General features: G+C 39.9%; 1 protein-coding gene across 1 annotated transcript in view; it reads left to right on the top strand.

The window, feature by feature from the left end:
- SYCP1 (synaptonemal complex protein 1) overlaps positions 1–13,829 on the top strand; it is a 44,232-nt gene that overhangs the window by 12,531 nt on the left and 17,872 nt on the right. The window contains exons 8-17 of the mRNA XM_019513761.1: positions 1,789–1,897; positions 2,869–2,963; positions 3,077–3,261; positions 3,912–3,979; positions 5,123–5,184; positions 7,289–7,405; positions 7,890–7,994; positions 9,618–9,721; positions 11,404–11,521; positions 11,761–11,831. Coding sequence (XP_019369306.1) covers positions 1,789–1,897; positions 2,869–2,963; positions 3,077–3,261; positions 3,912–3,979; positions 5,123–5,184; positions 7,289–7,405; positions 7,890–7,994; positions 9,618–9,721; positions 11,404–11,521; positions 11,761–11,831 — 1,034 coding nt within the window. The remainder of the gene's footprint in view (positions 1–1,788; positions 1,898–2,868; positions 2,964–3,076; positions 3,262–3,911; positions 3,980–5,122; positions 5,185–7,288; positions 7,406–7,889; positions 7,995–9,617; positions 9,722–11,403; positions 11,522–11,760; positions 11,832–13,829) is intronic.

Consider the following 13,829-nt stretch of genomic DNA (forward strand, 5'->3'; position numbering starts at 1 on the left):
TTTTTTTTTTTTTTAAAGCAACTGGAACTGGGAGTGGGGGGGCAGCCATGGGGGGGCGGGGCTGGGGGAGCAGGCAAGTGTCAGGGGGCACTGGGGGAGCAGTCAGGGTTTGGGACCTGGCAGGAGTCTCCCCATGGTCCTTTCCCCAATCCTGCAGCTTCCCCTGCTCCGGCCTCTACTTAGCAGCTTGGAGTCCGGCTCCAGCTCCCTGCTGCAGCAGGCGGGGAGTGCCCAAATCATCAAAGCTCTCTGAATCTTTTCCAAAGATTCAGAGAGCTTTGAGTCAATTTGGACCTTTTTATTTGTCTCCTGATTCAATTTGGATTTGGAGATTCAGCCACCGAATTGGGCCGAATCTCCTCCAAATTGAAATCGCCAGACGAAGCTTTGCACAGCCCTAATACCATGTAATGGGGAAGAAACATCTCTTTCTGAATGTCAGAAAGGTCAGGATTGGACCTGCTGATTGGTGTAAGATGAGTATGTGAGGTTGAAAGTTGGTTACAAGTGTAATAAGCAGTAGGGAGGGTAAGTGAAGGAAATAAAACAAATTGCATGGTAGTTGACTGGATTCTATATTTTCCCTCTCTGTTTCTGTACCTATATCTGGTTGGAACATGCACTCTGCGTTTGAATTACACAGCTGTTGACTCCCAACTGCAACATCATTTGTGGATAGTTTTCTAAAGCTCCATTATTTTTACTTGAATTCATAGATTCATAGATTAAGGGTCGGAAGGGACCTAGTAGATCTTCTAGCCCGACCCCCCGCCAGGGCGGGAGAACAACAAAAAACCCCAAAAAGAGAAACGGGACTCAAATGAGTCCAGCCAGGTAGGCATCCAGCCTCTTCTTAAAGACCCCCAGGGTAGGGGCCAGCACCACTTCCCTTGGAAGTTGGTTCCAGCTCCTAGCCGCCCTAACTGTGAAGTAGTTCTTGCGGATGTCCAATCTATACCTCCTCTCCATCAACTTGTGCCCATTACTTCTTGTTATGCCAGCGGGCGCTAGGGGAAACAGCGTCTCCCCCAAACCCTTCTGGTCCCCCCTAGTGAGTTTATAGACGGTCACCAGGTCCCCCCTCAGCCTTCTCTTGTGGAGGCTGAATAGGTTCAGGTCCCGCAGTCTCTCACTGTAGGGTCTGCCCTGTTGTCCCCGGATCATGCGGGTGGCCCTCCTCTGGACCCTCTCCATGTTGTCCACATCCCTCTTGAAATGGGGCGCACAGAACTGGACACAATACTCCAGCTGTGGCCTGACCAGTGTCGCATAGAGGGGGAGGATCACCTCCTTGGCTCTACTCGAGATGCACCTGTGGATGCATGACAAGGTCCGGTTAGCCCTGCCAACCATGACCTCGCATTGTCGGCCCATGTTCATCTTGGAGTCAATAATGACTCCAAGATCTCTTTCTGCCTCCGTGCTCTCGAGTAGGGAGTTCCCCATTGTGTAAGTGTGCTGCTGGTTCCTACTGCCCAAGTGCAGCACCCTGCACTTGTCCGTATTAAAACGCATCCTGTTCCTGTTAGCCCACCCCTGTAACCTATCCAGATCCCTCTGCAATCTCTCCCTCCCTGCTAGCGTGCTCACCTCCCCCCAAATTTTGGTGTCATCAGCGAATTTAAACAGGTTACTATCCACCCCATCATCCAGAAAAAAACATTTTTCTATATCTGTACATGCAAATGCTAATCCAGAGCATAATGTACACATTTAAAATAAGACAAAGTTGGTAGTCTCTTTTAGACCTTGTTATCTATGTATTGAAATAGTTCTTCATTTCTTTAGGTGACAGTTCTGACTGTTCAAAGTGGTGAAAAAGATAATATTATCAGAGACATCAACATTCAGTTGCTGGAATCAAAAGATAAAATTACTGGATTAGAAGAAACATCAAGTAAGAAACCTGAGAGTGTTTTCACTTAGGGGTGTGGGTTTAAAAAAATAGGAAAGTATTATAAACTTTTATCTGGACTCAGTTACATCTGTATAAACTTGACTTTTTCTGATATAATTTATACCTTTTACCTTCATACCACTGTAAAACCCATATTATTAGGATTGTCTTGCTTTAGCTGGACCAGTATAATAAAAATGATGCCGTTTTTATGGGCAGAAGCCTTAGGTCACTTGTTTGAATCCGTTTCAGATCATTAATTACTAACTACTACAGCTATTCACTAGTTTTGAAGTGAATGGCTCTGTCATACTTATTTTTACCAGACATATTTCTCTGTCTCCGAATAACTCAACATTACAACTTGCAAGCAATAAAATCCTTTTAGGTGGGCAAAAGGCAGAGGAATGGAATTGGAACTGGGACTACTTTTTGTAGTAACCTACCATTTGATGCTTAAGACATGATAGTGGAAGAATCTGAAACTTGCAAAGGGCCAAAAAAGACTTAATTCTCCTGAGATATTAATGATGCATCATTAAGACGTGTACTTCATTTTCAGTGATTTTAACAGGGCTTATGTTACCCACACACACACACACACACACAATCATTTTTCTTAGAATTAAGATTTAAAACATTTCAATCCCTATGGATTGAGTGGATACAAAAAAAAAAATTGTGGGCAGTTATAAAAATCACATACATCACATGATATGACTGATATGGATGCTTTAATTAAATTGTATGAGTAATATAAATATTAAATGTCCCTCATTTCATCTTTTCCTAGTGATGTCACAATCTTGGCTCATGTCTTCCTTCTAAATAATATATTTATCGTCTCAATAGTTTAAGGGAAATATACTGAAGAGAGTATTTCTACATACCGTACAGCTGTAAAACTACCTGTCTGGTACATATTTTGTAAATATTAAGAGTATATCTTATTTGTAACTATTATGACTTAGAACATCAAAAAGAAATGTTAGAAGAATCACAGACCAGACAAGACCATTTGATGAGAGAACTGGAAGAAGCTAAAGTTTATTTGCAAAAAGCAGAGGTATGACTTACTCTATAATTTTTCCAACAAATTAAAAGATGTAAATAGATTAAATGAATAATAAATAATTATCAAAACTTTTAATTTAGAATACTTTTTTTCACTTTGTTTAGACTACTCAGAAGAATTTAGAAACTGATTTACAGACTGCAATGGAAACAATAATTCAAGTCACTGGAGAAAAAGCAGCACAAATGGAAAAACTTACAGAAACCAAGGCTCTGCATACATCAGTGGTTGATGAATTTGAAATTGCTATTGCTAACTTGAAAGAGTTGCTGGAAAGAGAACAAAATAGGTGAAAAACAGTTCTTTTTCTTTAAAAAAAATTAAAGGACATGATTAATCTTGTTGTTCAGGCAGTAGACTGAGTTTGATTCCCAGTGGTGTTCACAAAGCGTACTGTGCGGGCTTGAGTGAACCATTTATTCTCTCTACTTCAGTTCTACGTATGTAAAATAAGGATGAGTTTTCTTCATTTCAACCATCTTTGATCTAGTCTGTTTCAATTGTTTGCTTTTTAGAATAAGGCATACAGCAGGTGGGCCTTGATCGCCAGTAAGAGCTGTACACTGTGCTAGAATATAGGTACAGTAATACCAATACAGGTATATTTAGCAACATGGACGCAGTTTTATTTAACAATATTATTACTTAATAGTACAGCTTAATGTTTCCTTTGTAGTCTTTAAAACAATATTTTTTCTGAAAAAAGTCGTTTTGGTAACCAAAATAAATTTCAGTAAAACTAGAATTAGAGCTATAAATGGCAAGGATTTTACAAGCTGTGAATTGTGTAATTTATTCAAATCTTATAACAGTTTTCTAGGAAATTACTTTTTGGGGTGGGTTGCCTGGACACATCTTTTCAACCGTTGCAAGCAGTCACGAGCAGTCAAAGGACTGAGTGACTGAGGAGACAGAAAGCTGGAGTTTGCTTTTTAACAGATTGACGAAACTTGAAGATGAGTCAGAAATACTTGCTTCAGACCTCCGTAAGAAATCTACTGAACTGGGTAAGATTTGCAGAAACAGGAAGATAATTGTTTTGCACGAGCTAGTTGCAGGTAAAATGAACATTGTCCCTCTGAGATTATCGTAAGGTATCCACTCTACCATCTCACATAGGAGTTCATGATGTAGTTTGTATGTGGTAAGTGTGTGTGGGGAGGAGGGAGGGGGCGGGAATCCTGTAGAAGTTTAATATTGATTCCTGCATAGAGCCAGTTCTAAAATTGACAGGGTAGAAAGATGAGCTTAGACCTACCATATCTCCTATTTTCCAAGTCCTTTGCCAAAAAAGTTCAGCTGGACTCAGAATGCTGGCCTTAAGATTTTAACTATTTTATACTGTTAGATATACGTATTCAGAATTGCTCCATGTTTTATTCTAACCGTATTTCCAGCTAAAGGTTATTTATGAATCATTTATCTTGAGTGCTTGCATTCATTATTTGTTGAATGGGATTGTTCTGTAAATCCTGCAGCTTATTTGAATAAATTGAGTGTTTTATTGAATAGAGGAAAGGAAATGGACTATGTTAGGAAAGCCATGTGAATATGTATACTCCAGATTTGTACAGATGAATATTTGCATAAGAGTTCTGAGGCAGCAGCTTTTTTGCAGATCATAGTTTACCGTAGATATGTTTGTGTAAAAAATAATTGGGGTTATGAACATCACTGAAATGAGTGGCTAGTTTTTATTCAAATGGATAACATGTTATCAAATGTATGATAAACGTAACTTTTATATAGATGTTTTACGTAGTGTTTGTCTAACTAAGCACTTAAGTCATTTTACCTATGGCACAGATGATTCTGGATTTAGTCCAGCGATTGTTTTCTACTCCAAATAAGAGAAAGGAATCCTCAGCTGTACAACATTAATCCATTTTCATATAGGACATTTAAAAGTAAAAATAAAAGGGCAGTGTATTTGGCTTTAAGTCAGCCAAATATTTAAGCACATGTTTAAATTTGAACACAAGTAGCTTTAACAAAATTAGCAGGGCTACTGATTTGTTCAGAATTAAGCACCTTACTGAATTAGAGCTGAAACAGCATAAGAACACAACGTAAAGATAAAGTTGTAGATAAATATTGTAGATAAAAGTGTATCTTATTAATGCAATGCGTTTACATTGCGCGTGCTGTAGATGAAATAGCCAAACTGAAATGTGACAAAGAAGCACAACTTGAAAACCTAACAGAAGCCTTGGTAAGTGTCATTTATCATCTGTGTTACTAGTTTAAATACCTATTAAACTTTTGTAACTTTTCTTGTCTTTTAAAGGCTACCTACAAACACATTCTAGCCCTTTCATATCTGTCCAAAAGCTGCCACTAAACTTTAACTTTCTCACCTATCATTTAGATTCTCTCTCTTCTTTGAGGGGCCTGAATCCTCCTACTGTGATTTCTCTTTGCTCGTACTTTGTACGACTCCAGCATAGCCTACACCTTGTACCGTGTTTCTTATTCCCTCCATATGCCAGTAAGATGAGCATTGACATCTTAGTTATTTCACCTTTTCAAGTGCTATCTTTGCTGTGGGCTGGACCCGCAAATCTACAAGGTCACTTGCAGCCCCTAACAATCTATGAATCTATGCAATGACAGCCCACTCTCAGTATACCAGCCCAGTGGCACGACTAAAATGGACTGACTAGGGCATCAGCCTGAGGTACTGATTTGGGGAGCGGTGTGGAAAAAAAAAAAATAGAAGTTTCTGCTGTAGCCACACAGTTGCACTGGCAGTGCTGTCGGCAGCCAGAAGTCACCGCTGCCTCCATTCATCCCAGCTATCCCTGGAGCCTGGCTGACACGTTACGTCCCTGCCAAATACTGCCTTTCCTCATTCAGTTGCTTTTTGAAAAACAGTTTTTCTCTCCATGATGTCCACAAATTCCAACCCTTGCAAATTCAGTGACATGACATTTGAGGGCAAGCAGTAAATTAAGTTAAACTATTAAAAAAGTTAATGCCACTGTGAGACCCCCCAGCTTCCCTGTCTTTTAAAAAAGTAAGAGCAAGGGCCGTCTCAATGTTGATTTTCAATATAAATGGTCAAACTTCTAACTTCCTACAGAAAGTGTTATAGAATTGTGAGACTATTTTATGTGGCAAAGTGAGCGTTTTGATGAAGCCTGTCTTGTACAGGTTTCACATCCCTCACAGACATTTGTGTGGAATTGATTATATTTTTTATAGGTGTTTGCAGGAACTTTTGAATTTCCTTTTGGAAGTATTCTAGTGGCATTACATTTGTTTTCTTGAAAAGGCACAAACATAAGAGTATTGCTACTCTGCCAGTCCTATTCTTAAGTGAACGTTGCAGGCAAACAAATTACTGCAGGAATCTGCGCTTACACTTTAGTTTGAATTTTTTATTTCTACCTTCTTGTACTGATGCCTATCCCTTTATTGGAGTGTGTAGGCTGCTATGGGCAGAATCTAGGCAGATTGCAGCAGGGTATGTTTGGTCACACTAACTGAGCTGACCAGTTTTACTTTTGCTGCTGGCTTTGGCCAAGGACCCCACTGTTCAGGGCCCTTGCCTTTGCTGCAGCCAGGCTAGCAGATAACACTCAGAGGCCACCCAGGCTTGAATGCAAAACAAACAAAGGAAGTTAAACAAATAAGTTAGCACTTAGCTCTCTTCCAGTGGTTCTTCCAGGCTTCACCTCTTGGTTGCCTCTTATGTTTCAGAGGCTTTGCAGAGCCGGCAGACTTGTGCAACAAAGCAAATGATCAAGCAAGCAAGCAAACAAACAAACAAACAAACAAACAAACAGAGAAGAGCCCTACTCTGGGCTTTCCCCGTGGCTGCTTAACCCCTGGTAGCTCCAGGCAGCCTACTCCCTGGCCAGATGCAGCCTCTTAAGGCTGCTTTTAGTGTCTTTTATCCTTCCCACTCTGGGCTCAGGTGGCTAACCCTCTCTGACTCCACACACGTGTGTCAGCTCCCTTGTTGAGGTACTCACTATGTCCCAGGACCTGGTTCCCCAGCCTCTGGAGAGTTCTCCTAGGTCTGGGGAGGGTGTGCAGAGGTGCAGGGTAGGGCCTTATTACGGAGTGCCACTCACTTTCAATAGATAGCATAGTAAGTTCTGGAAAGGACTTTACGGTATCCTTCCTGACCTACCTTCTCTCAGTGGGAGTAAGGATGGCTCAAGCATGAGCTGCATGTTGGCTTTTACAATTGTAAAATACAGGAGATACACAAGAGTGGGAAAAAGAAACATTACTTTGAAACATCTTTTCTTCATGTCTGTTCCTTTTATTTCAGTATACCTTTTAACATATATTCCTTTATTACCTAGGAAAGATCAGTCAAAATTCAAAAAGATCTGAAGCAGCAGCTAACATATGAGCAATCAGAAAAAATAAAATTAATACAAGAGAAGGCAATTGGGGACTCTGACCACACAGAATTTAAGGTTAGACTAAGTGAATTTTCTTGTTCATCATACCTTAAAGGCAACCTTATTTGTAATGCCCTTAAGTTAGCTGTGGCATAAGTTCTGGATTGTTTTTGTGCAACATTTTCCCTTAGGGACTTTTTTCTTTGTAAGTTTCTACTACTTATATTCCTAATTATATCGATACATACCTTCAACACTACAGAACTTGAAATGCCGTCAAGAAAACAGTACCTACTGGGGCTTTGAACTGAGCCCCATAATTCCTAAACTCTGTGGCAACACTGACCCATAACGCTCTCTTTTCCTGTTCTTTTACAGCGGGCTGACTTGGTTGCAATATATTATATTTATTTCAGGATGATATTCCTGACAGTTTAATATTTGATGGTATAAATGAAAATTTTACAAACTGGTAAAAATATGTGACAATTATACTTATTTCTTACGTGTTTGAGACTTAATATTCTAATGTTGGGATTGCTTTGCTGCTTTTAAATAGAAACAGGTTGAAGGACTTTTAGCTGAAAAGAAGCATCTGGAGACCACTTTGGAAAAATTACAAGATGAAAACAAAGAGATGAAGGATACTCTTAAAGTCAGAGAGGTTTGTAGAAAGGGGGAATTTTTTAATATTATTGATAAGATGTACTTGAATGCATGAATGTCGTCATTGGTCACTGGCAGGAAGTATTATGCAAAGAATGTACATGTAGTACCCTTGAAAATTATGTAGATAAGTTAATACAAAGCTTGTTTATATTTTAACAACAGCTGTCTGATGTGGGAAATATTTAGAGTGCATTTGTTATTCCATGTTATAAGAGCTATCGTGCTGTTATAAGCACAGTGAGGTATATTTACATTTAAAAAATCTACCAGTAATGAAGTATTAAATTTAAATGTATTAAATGCTTAGAAGTGGGGCAGTTCTAAGAATTAAGGTGTGTCCACATGAAATTGGCTGTAGTTTGGAATGTCCTCTGGTACTGTGAAAAAGCAGCATTTCTCCAGAGATGAACCAGTGCACAGGGCACCATGTCCAGTGGTTAGCAAGTTGAGACACACGAATCAGCTGGCTCAGTATAAGTTCCATAAGACTCAAACACCCCTTCCAGGGGCCCGGGGGCCACGCTCCAAGAAAGCTAATGGCAGACCGTTCTCCTTCTGGTCCTGAACCTAGCTCTGAGTTTCTCAATTCTTGGAATCTGGTATTTTTGCCTTTGGTACCTGTTGCTTCACAGCCCTTACCTGTGGTATTCAGGACCTGAGCACCAAGAGCCAGAGTCTGTTTTACTTATTGGACATCTACATGGAATTAGGTACCCAAGCGCAATTCATTTGGACCCTACTTAAGCCCCTGGAAATCTATCAATCCATTCACTGCAACACACCATCATCTTAACCTAAAGACGGAGTCACAAGCATCAAGAAGTGGGAGCGGGGACTCTGGAGGCATGGGCTTAATACTTACAGTATACAGGGGTTAGTAATAGGGACTATAGGGGTATTACTGACATGCGCCGCCTGCTGTAGTTCTTTAGGAAAGACAGCACTGGGAGTAGATTGGTATTTGGCTCCCCCTGCTGGAATTTACGGGGAATTGCACACGGGGCTTAATTTGTTTGAAAGCCCGGTCCGTGCAAACACAAACACGATGCGCCAAAATAAACAAGTTTTAAAATGTTAATGCTCGTTAAGTTAATGAGGATTAAACCCTGTGGTGTGTACAAGTACCCCATTTTTCACTTCCAAACCAACAAATCCAGAGTCACTGGTATATCTTGCCGAGGTAGTATCTTTTTTTGGTTGTTGTTTACTGGTCTCTTCTCCACAGGGACAAGGCACCCGGAAGAAAGTACATTGTTTCTCTTCATTCCTTGGGTACAGTAGGGGCTCCTTTCCTGTTCCCTTCCTTTGACTGTGCATTGAGAATCAAGAAGATTTATTATAGAAAGCTTGGTAGTTATCACTGAAGTTGTTCTAAAAAGCAGATTTGCAAAAATCTTACAGCCTTGTTAATTAGTCTGGGTGCAGGGAAGAGGTCCAGCTTATCTATATGAAAGGTTAACATTTTACAGCGGTGCTATGTAGATATAATTTAGCTAATTTATAGCACATCAGCAGTGTTATTTTGTTATAAGGTTTTGTTTGTCTGCTCCATTTTGGGCAGCTTTTCAGAAGCTGTAGGTTATAAATGTATGTCCACTCATGTTATATTTTTCTGCAGAAAAAAATACTTGATTTAGAAGCACAGTTAACTGGTGCTGTTGAAAATGACCAAAAATATTTAAAAGAGATTGCAGCATTGAATGCAGAGCTTGAGAAAGAGATGTATGTATTTTTAAATACAGTATTAGCTTTACACTCTGATTTTGGGGTATTATACATAAAAGTTGTTTCTTATTCTAATATACATTTAAAATCATGCATGATATATTTTCTAATAAATATATATATTAAGATACCGTCAAGCTAAACACGTAGGGACACAATATTATGTGGGTTTATTGAACATTTATTTTGCTAAGTAAACTAAATTGTACCCTGGAGCAGTCAGTGTTTATCTCACATTTTAAGCTGTTGCTCTGGCAGCTCTAACGCAAAGGGAAAATATTACAGCTGAAAGGAGTTTGTCTCCAAGACAGACCACAGAAAACAGCACTAGTGCAATTTCTGGAAAATATACTGTAATAAATAACAGTTTTGCATTCTGTGTAAAGGAAATCAAGATGGTATTATTGCTGACAATGCAACCTTTACTCCTGGGTCTCAAATTTTCCATTCAATTATGGAAAAAGCTGAGTAAACACTCGTTCTCCTCTTTTCTCCATATCATTGTTGCTCTGTTTGCCTAATCTCTATCAAGAGATTTAAAACATATTCATTAATAATAACTTAATCATTTTAATTAAATTAGATTTATTTAACGTTTCCACTTATGAGGAGTGGGGATTTTTAATTTAACTTGCATTTAATTTAACTAAGTTGTTATTGTTTGTGTTATCATGGATGTCCCAGATCGGCGATTCGTCTTTTAAGGGTGCCATGCAATATTAACACTGCTAGGCATGCAAACACCTACACCCGTTTCCTAAGATAAACTCAAAGATTTCAAATAGGTCAGAATATCTTTGACACTATTAATTCCTATTGTGATTTTTCTGAGTTCTTTGCAACAGAAGTATTGTTCTATTCTTTTCTTTTTCTGTAGTAAAAAAAAGCAAAGTAAAACTAAGGTCTGACACTTTCTGAGGGATGTTTTGAGTCTGATGAAGGGTGCCTCTAGTCTAATGAGATTGAAAACCCTTGGCTTCAGAAAGCGGCATGTCTTAACCACATTAGCCCAATGAGCTGCCTGCACTGAGGATGGAGCTTTGCCCTTGATAGCCACTGAGAAATAACTGTAAAATGAGCATCAAATCAGAATGCAGATGTTTGCAGAACCAAGAAATAAGTGTAGGGTGGTAGATCAGTAGCCAGTTAGCCTGTGATCTTAATGGATGAGGCAGGTCCAGTTCAATATACAATATAATGAGCCAAAACATATTTTAATCATAAATCAGATACAACAGAGAAGAAGAATAAAATAATGACGTGAGAGAGATATTTCTTTTGCATTTCCTTGCCTAAGGCCAGTTTATGCCGGAAAAGGCCTTCAGTTTTAGGAATACTGGTAGATCTTTACTGGAATAGCTATATTAGCAAGCCCTCCTACAGCTTCTCAGAAGAATGCATTTGCCTATAGAGCTTATGTCATTTTCTCAACTGAAACAGTTTTTGTTGCTAAAAGCACTCTTACACTGGTATAAATGGATCTCACCAGGGCTTTTTGACGGTACAGAAATGATCACCAAAAATCCCATCCTTAACAGATTTTGCATAAAAACCAGTTACTAGTGTAGATGTGGTCTCGCTCGATGTGGAAATTCAAAGAGCTTTGTTATAAATTAGTTTTAAATGGAATGTTGAAATTCAAAGTCCTTATTTCTCTGATTTCCCAAATATTTTAATAGGCTAAAGAATAAGCAACTAAACATGGACTGCAATAAAAGTTTTTTAGAAAAAGAACAAATAGCACAAGAAAAGAGGGATGTAATTACAGAGCTGAAGAAGCTTCAAGAAGACCGTAAGGCAAGCTCTAATCTTATACGTGGTTTTGGACGATGATTTATTCAAAGTGAAACATGGGAAACCAGATGACATTAAAATATGATGTTGACAGCTTTTATTGTGTCTGTAAATTTTGAAACCAGGTTTTTTACTTTAAGATATAAAAGGCATCATTAACTAAAGGCAGGTGAATGTACTACTTAAACCCCATTCTGTCAGTGTATGTTATTCAAATAATAACAACATACATCTTTGTTCAGGATAACAAAAAGAAGGAACGCCAGAGTGAGGAAATGATAAAAAACCTGGAAGAAACAAACAGTATGCTAAGGCAAGCGCTAACAAGTATCTTCTATATAAGTAACATACTCTCAGAAAACTTTTTTAGTAATTTACAGTTAGATATTAGTTGTTTTCTTAATAATATATTTATTGCTTTCTGTAACTTTGGATTATTTTCAGGTTGCATATTTATGTAGTAGTCTTTATTTGTGCTTAAGCTGCTTTTGCATTGCTTTTGATGTTATTAACATTTATTTCATGGGGTTCCTCTTGGGCTGGATGTGAATCTACCTCTGGCAGCAGCATAGGGGCCAACACAGCCATAGCTCATTCTCTCCCCCACCCCTTACTGACATGTGTCCCTAGTGGGACTTCATACTTTGCATTTCGGAAGAAGGTTCCACCCCTGCTTGCCCAACTCCCAAATTCCCATCCCCTTCAGGAGCACCATGGACTGGATGAAACAGCTCTGTAGGCTGTATCTTTGACACCCTTGCATTAGACTAGGAGATAGATGCATTAGAATACTGCAGATAGATTGAAATTTATGTCCCTGGAAGGAAAGGAACCCTTTTGTAAATCTGTAGTAAAATAGGTACAGAACAAAAGTGAAATTCTGGGCTGTAGTGCTGCAAGGCTCATGATGTTAGCTGTAGAGGAGAGAGGTATCTTAGAATCATAGAATAGAAGGACCAGAAGGGACCTGTAAGATCTTCAAGTCCGGTCCCCTGCCACGGGCGGGAGGTAATTGGGCTCATATGAGCTCAACTAGGTGCTTGTCCAGCCTCCTCTTGAACACCTCCAGGGATGGCGACTGCACCACCTCCCCTGGGAATGTGTTTCAGATTCTAGGTACCCTTACAGAAAATAAGTTTTTCCTTATGTCTAGCCTAAATTTTTTCTCAACTAGCTTGTGCCCATTGGTCCTTGTCCTCTCATGGGGTACCTTTCTGACTAGTAGCTCCCCTAGATCTTGGTGCTCCCCCCTGACATAATTGTAAGCGGCTATCAAGTTGCCTCTCAGTCTTCTGTTACTCAGACTGAACAAACCCAGTTCCCGGAGTCTCTCCTCATGGGGCTTATCCTCCAGGCCCCTGATCATAAGGGTGGCCCTTCTCTGTACCCTTTTGAGCTTATCCACGTCCTTCTTGAAGTGTGGTGCCTATAACTGGACAGTACTCCAACTGTGGTCTCACCAATGCCCAATAGAGGGGGAGGAGCACCTCTCGGGATCTATTGGCTACCCATTGGCTGATGTGCACCAGGGTTCTGCTGGTGACTTTATCATGCTATTGGCTCATATTCATCCTCTGGTCGATTGTTACCCCCAAGTCCCTTTCAGATGTGGTGTCAGCCAGTGGACCACCACTCATTGTTTAGTTATGGTGAAGGTTCCTCCTACCCAGATGAAGGACCCAGCACTTGTCCGTATTGAACCTCGTCTGACTGCGTTCAGCCCATAGGACCAGTCTGTCAAGGTCATCCTGGATCCTCACCCTGTCCTCAGATGTGCCCACATTTCCCAACAGATTGGTGTCATCCACAGACTTGATTATTGCGTTTTCCACTCCCTCATCCAAGTCATTGATAAAGATGTTAAAGAGCACAAGCCCAAGCACTGATCCCTGGGGGACACCACTGGAGATGGCCCTGCAGGATGAAGCGATCCCACTGAGTACAACTCTCTGGGATTGGTCTCTGAGCCAGTTGCCAACCCACCTCACTGTAGACTGGTCTAGGCCAGTACCTTCCAACTTAATTGATAGCATCTCATGGGAAACGGTATCAAAGGACTTGCTGAAGTCTAGTTAGATGATGTCAACCTCACGTCCCATGTCCAGCTGGTTAGTTTACCTGGTCATAGAAGGATACCCGGTTTGTTAGGCATGACAAAGCTGTGCTGGTTGCTTCTTATTATTGCACCAGTTGTGAGCTTGTGGTTGATGGCCTCCTTGACGGTTTTTTCAAAGATTTTTCAAAGAAGTTAGCCGTGTTAGTCTGAAGGCAGGCAGAAGGCAGTCTATAAAGTACAAATCTATCCTAACTA

This window comes from Gavialis gangeticus, unplaced genomic scaffold (assembly GCF_001723915.1).
Source record: "Gavialis gangeticus isolate Ggan-Ray unplaced genomic scaffold, GavGan_comp1, whole genome shotgun sequence".
NCBI lineage: Eukaryota > Metazoa > Chordata > Crocodylia > Gavialidae > Gavialis > Gavialis gangeticus.